A 6,297-nucleotide genomic window follows, 5' to 3' on the forward strand; every position below is an offset into this window, starting at 1 on the left:
ATGTTCTTAGCAGAGAGAAATAAAAGTGGAGCCACATTTATCCTCTTGGGATTTTCAGATTATCCAGAACTTCAAGTACCTCTCTTTCTAATTTTCTTAGTCATCTACAGTGTCACGGTTGTAGGAAATATTGGGATGATTATCATCATCAAAATTAACCCCAAATTACATACACCCATGTACTTTTTTCTCAGCCATCTCTCATTTGTGGATTTCTGCTATTCCTCAATTGTTGCTCCCAAGATGTTGGTGAACCTAGTCATAGAAGACAGAACCATTTCGTTTGCTGGATGTGCAGTGCAATTCTTTTTCTTTTGTACTTTTGTGGTTACTGAGTCCTTTCTATTAGCTGTGATGGCATATGATCGCTTTGTGGCTATTTGTAACCCATTGCTCTATACAGTTGCCATGTCTCAGAAACTTTGTGTTATGCTTGTTGTTGGATCCTATGCATGGGGTTTATTATGTTCCTTGATACTCACCTGTTCTGCTATTAAATTGTCATTTCAGGGATTCAACATAATCAATCACTTCTTCTGTGAGTTCTCCTCATTGCTCTCCCTGTCTTGCTCTGACACTCATGTCAACCAGTTATTGCTTTTCATTTTTGCTACCTTTAATGAGGTCAGTACACTACTCATAATTCTCATGTCTTATGTCTTTATTGTCGTCACCATCCTTAAAATGCATTCAGCGAGTGGGCGTCGCAAAGCCTTCTCCACTTGTGCCTCACACCTGACTGCCATCACTATCTTTCATGGCACCATCCTCTTCCTCTACTGTGTTCCCAACTCCAAGAACTCTAGACACACTGTCAAAGTGGCCTCTGTGTTTTACACAGTGGTGATTCCCATGTTGAATCCTCTGATCTACAGTCTGAGAAATAAAGATGTGAAGGAGACAGTAAAAAAGATAATGGATACCAAGGCCTTTCGTTAGTGAACATATTTTTATAAAAAAAATCCCAGCATCCCGTATGGTCCCTTGAGCCTGCCAGGAGTGGTTTCTGAGCATAGAGCCAGGGGTAACCCCTGAGCTCTGTCGGATGTGACCCTCCTCCAAAAAATGTGATTCCACAAATATTGGCTTTTAAGGTCTCTCTCTCTCTCTCTCTCTCTCTCTCTCTCTCTCTCTCTCTCTCTCTCTCTCTCTCTCTCTCTCTCTCTCTCTCTCTCCTCTCTCCTCTCTCTCCTCTCTCTCTCTCTCTCTCTCTCTCTCTCTCTCTCTGTTTTGTTTTTGGGTCACATCAGCAGCGCTCAGGGGTTACTCCTGGCTCTATGCTCTGAAATCACCCCTGGCAGGCACGGGGGACCGGGACCGTATGGGATGCGGGATTCGAACCACTGACCTTCTGCCTGGAAGGCAAACGCCTTACATCTAGGGTATCTCTCCGGCATCGGCTTTTAAGGTCTCTTAAAAACATTTTGAAGAATTATTTAATTTCTCTAAAACAAGAAATGCATTTTACTCACAAGAGAACAAAATTTGGCTTGGTGGGAAAAAATCAACAATATCTCCCATTGTTAATTTTTAAATACAAACTTGAAATAGCATACACTATTTATAATAAGATATTGATGGCAGAACTATTGTGTAGGGTATCTTAAATAATGTCAACAAATATTAATTCTTCCCCTTTTCTTTTAAAATCACCCATCATAAAGAAGTTTGTCAAAAGCATAGATTTCTTCTAAAAAATACAGACACTGATTAAGATCGACTAAAGCTATTATCTTCCAAAACTCCAAAATCAAATTTTGACAACAGGGCAGTAAAGTGAATACATATTGGCATTTTGGTGAAAAATAAAAAAAAATAAATGTCATAAATAATTTTAGAAAGAGAAAATTTCAAATCTATTTATGAACCTCAGTAAGATCAGTAAGGCACCTTCATAAAATTAGTATTATTTAAATTTAATCTTAGGAAACAAAATAAGCAGACTTTTAAGAAATAATTCCAAAAAAAAAAAAGAAAAAAAGAATTCAGCATTTTTTTACTAAGCAAAAGCACGACAAAATAAAGTAGAGGAGAGAATATATTGTCTCAATAATCATAAATTAAAGCTTCACGGAGAAAATTGCAATCTCTTTATGTTAATAACGTATTTGTATGTAGATTTGCTTGTATGCATTTATGTATGTTTGTTTATTGTGTTCTATGAACAAATTACTTGGAATAAATTTAAAATGAATAAAATAGTCTCTGTGATTAATGTCCTTTCAGGTATTTTAATATTGTTGTGATATGCTATGAAAGTCTGTTTATAAATGATAGACTGGTTTTCAGGAAAACTTAAATGCAAAGAGTCAGCATAATGCATGTTTTTCTACCTAAATTCCATATTAATATTCTATGAAAACATCAAAAACTTAATCCATCATTTATTAGATTTTGGAAACTTATAATATTAATAATAGTTTAAGTAATGATAATTATTAAATATTTCCCTGAGACAATACATTTTGGAGAAATTTATTTTACTTGGCTTACAATCTAGAATCATAGATATATTAGTTTTCCTTTTACTCTCGGAATCACTAGCATAACCTAATTTGGAATGTGTTCTGACTTTCCTCTATGAGATTATATTTATCATTTTTATTTCTGTTCTTAAGTTTCCAAATAAAGTTCCTCTTCTACACATAAAATAATCACTATTATTATTTTAATTTATCTGGGTTTTAATTTCCATAATTAAGGTATATGACAAGATATCAATGCTAATAAAATAAAAACATAACAACCAATTTGCCTTTTTACTTTTCCTTCATTTTGCAGTGGGAAGTCTCACATAATACTACTCAGGGTTTTTTCCTTTCTCTTTTTTCAGGGATCAGTCATTCCTTAAGGGACTCTATGCTATGCTGGAGATAAAACTTGTGTCAACTGCATACAAGTACCCTACCCATTTTACTGTAGCTTTGGACATTTCTAAAGTTATGTTTTTAATAGCTGAGGATCGTGGTTATTAAAGGCAAATGAAAAGCATTAGCACACTCAACTCTAACCAAGATACATGCCAATTTTTATTTCTTACAATTATCTTTAATCACTTATTCATTGTATATTTTGGTTTGGGGCCACATCCAGCCATGCTAAGGGTTAACTTCTGACTCTGTGTTCAGAGATCACTTCTGACAGTGTTTGAGGAACCATATGTTATGGAAAGAACCAAGCTCTGCTACACTGGGTACAAGTCAAGGTGAACTGTGACAAACTGAAGTCTTCTTGAATAAAGTTCAGTCAATTGCCTCAACAACTATTATATCTTGCTCCACATTACTTTTTTTTTTTTCAATTTAAATATCACAAGAAAACAAAATTAAATTTCCTCTTAATATTGTTGAAAGTTTTCATTTGAAAATAATATAATTCAAAGAATCCAGGGACTGACCTAGGGTGAATAGGCCAGACGCAGGGGTACCTGGAGGATTAAGAAAACAAGACATGGGCTGGAGAGATAACACAGAGATAATGGCGTTTGCCTTGCACCTGGCAACCCGAGTAGGCCTGGGTTTGATCCTTGCCATCCCATAATGTCCCCCGAGTCTTCCAGGAGAGATTTCTGAGCTCAGAGCCAGGATTAACCCCTGAGTGTGGCTGGATGTCGCCCCAAAATAAACAAACAAGCAAACAAACAAAAAACAAGACAGGCATAGGGTGATAAGAATGAGTTTGGAGTCTCAAAGCCTCATGGACTGATAGTCCTGACTATCCTGTACTTACAGTATTTATTGCTTAGAATTGGTCAAGATAGAAAGAAGGGCAAACATTGGCAGACAATTATCTATGCTAATCGAACCTGGCTAAGCTTTTACAATGGGTTTTTACAAAAAGCTGGGGAAGCTAATGCAAAATTCTCTGGGTCATCTTCTTCTGGAAGAGGTGGCAGCAACAAGAATTAATACAGGACTTCAACCAATATGACATTCCCTAAATGAAGGCACCTTCACCATTTTAGCCCTTCTCTTTAGCCCATCATCTTTCAGGCTAAGTATATTTATTTCCTAGATGTCCACATATCCAACAGAATTCATTACATAATTTTTTTATTGCAAACAGCATGTCAATGTTCAGGTCTTGTCACAATCCACTTCCTTTTCAACTGTTTTGACAATGGTGGCATTAGTTTTCTCACTTTTTAAATCTAAGCCACTTCAGAGACCACTTGGAGAAGCAGAAGGAACTGAAATGACATTGTGCCAGTTTCTGTTTCTTTTTGTATTGCAGACTTTTACAATCATCACTATATCTTAGTAAATTTCCCACTAAAATTTAACATATTGAAAAAATAAGCAGCAGCCTAATTTTCCATCATATTAGATAGAATTGATCATACTACAAGACTTAAAAGTGAGGCCCTATAAAGGCCATCTAACCTACCAATATATACATAAAAAATAGCCAATAATGGTCATGCCATAATCAATTCAATAAGACAAGCTTGCTGTAAGATGCAATAGTAATAAATATAATAACTTTTTTTGTTAGGGAAAAGACAAAGAATTTAGTTTGGAGTCAAAGTGGGTGGAAGAGAGTTTATTTTTAGGAATCAAGAGTCCTGGTAGCCTTACAAACTCGGTGCTGGAAAAAAGGTATACATCATTTTTACAAATCATACTACAGTAATCATAGTCGAACAAACATTCTTCTGTAAGATAGTGGTTAAATTAATGTGGTATTGAAGAACAAAGGTTTCAGCACTAAACAACTGTTTTTGCTTCAGTATCTATGCTTGAACAAGTTGGGAGTCTCTCTATACATGTAAATATTCTCTACTTTGTTTTTAATCTCTTTTGACCACTTTATTCTCTCTTTGATGTCTATAGTACTTGTCCTTGTCCATACAACAAGCATACAAACTGTTTTCTGCACCAGTTTTCCTTCATTTTCCTCAGACTTTTTTTAATATTTTAGAGATGTTTGTTATGAAAACATTGAAACCACATACTTTATTCCTTCTAAAGTTACCACAAATGTATTTGTCTATCTTCTCACAGCATACTTGTTATTCTTCCACTAGATTATATATATATATTAATTCTACATAAATAATAAATTAAAAGTTAAAATATTTCAAAATACTTAATATATTCATATCCAACTCAATGTTCATTCCAATAGCTTATTTTACTAGTGGTGCAAATATATATTGAAACTCAAGTCTCATATTTATCATTCAATTTGTGGCTAATTATCATGCAATCTCAAATTTTTATGTTATGTCAATATTTGTAAATACTTGGTATGTTTAGGCTTAGATAAATGTGTCATAAAGAAGTTTCTTTGTTCTACTTATGAGAAGTTAAGAACTGAGGGTAAAAAGGATTAGATGAGGGAAATAATAGATGCGGGTTGAGAGTGAAGGGCTAGAAAAGAATTAGTTAGGTGGAAAACAAATGGGTGGAGGACACTATTCAATATAACAGACGTTATATACATATGTATATATATATATTAAATATGGACATTAGACAGACATTGGGATGGTGAACACATACACTCATGTGCATTCATGTGCATTCATACACATACACTGAGGACTGATTGATCATGGATTACAGTTAAAAGCTGACCTAAGTGAAATGGGACAGAATGCTTAAAAATTATAAAGCTGGCAAGTCAGATGTAAAGGTTTTCCATTTTCTAGGCCAATATTATTTGGTTTTGGGTAAAGTTTACTGAAGAAAGGATTCATGGGTTAGATTGTGTATAGAGCATTCTGGAAAAAAACAATCATAATTTTTAAGTGTAGAAAATTAAATGATGCGATATTGAGCACTATAAGAGGAGTCTATACAATGAAGTATTATCTAGAGAGTTTTGAGCATCCAGTCCTCCCCTAAAAGCAATCTAAATTCATGAGCATTATGGTTTAATGATACCATAAACTACCTACAATTTATGGTATAATGGTAAACTACTGTATTTTCCGGCATAAAAGACGGCTTTTTAATCCATGAAAAACTTCTTACATGTTGGGGTCATCTTATATGCCAGTATACAGCATGCTAAAACTTACTCCAGCTCCAGGGACCAGTGATCCGCCCCCCATCTTACCGCCACATCCCATCCAGCTGCCAGACGTCATCACTTAGTCTTCTGCTTGTCCCGATTCATCTTTCAGGGCACACAGAGGAGCTGAGTTACCAAGCACCACATCTCAATGTAGATCACAATTAAAAAATCAGTCACTCACCACAAATGACAAATGTAAAATAATTGGTGGCAATTCAAAGTGTATCTTTATTAAACATATACTGTTAACCTTTGAGGTTCTACTCTTTATCTCGC

At 34.9% G+C, this 6,297-nt stretch overlaps 1 protein-coding gene across 1 annotated transcript; it reads left to right on the plus strand.

Annotated features, from left to right (window-relative positions):
- LOC126018639 (olfactory receptor 5D18) lies at positions 1–939 on the plus strand. Its single transcript, XM_049780739.1, has one exon. The coding sequence runs from the start codon at positions 1–3 to the stop codon at positions 937–939; it is 939 nt and encodes a 312-aa protein (XP_049636696.1).
- The last annotated feature ends 5,358 nt before the right edge of the window (positions 940–6,297 follow it).

This window comes from Suncus etruscus, chromosome 9 (assembly GCF_024139225.1).
Source record: "Suncus etruscus isolate mSunEtr1 chromosome 9, mSunEtr1.pri.cur, whole genome shotgun sequence".
In the NCBI taxonomy this organism is placed as follows: domain Eukaryota; kingdom Metazoa; phylum Chordata; class Mammalia; order Eulipotyphla; family Soricidae; genus Suncus; species Suncus etruscus.

What these genes read in the sequence shown, in the direction of transcription:
- LOC126018639 (XM_049780739.1), top strand. Translation starts at nt 1, where the DNA reads ATGTTCTTAGCAGAGAGAAATAAAAGTGGAGCCACATTTATCCTCTTG.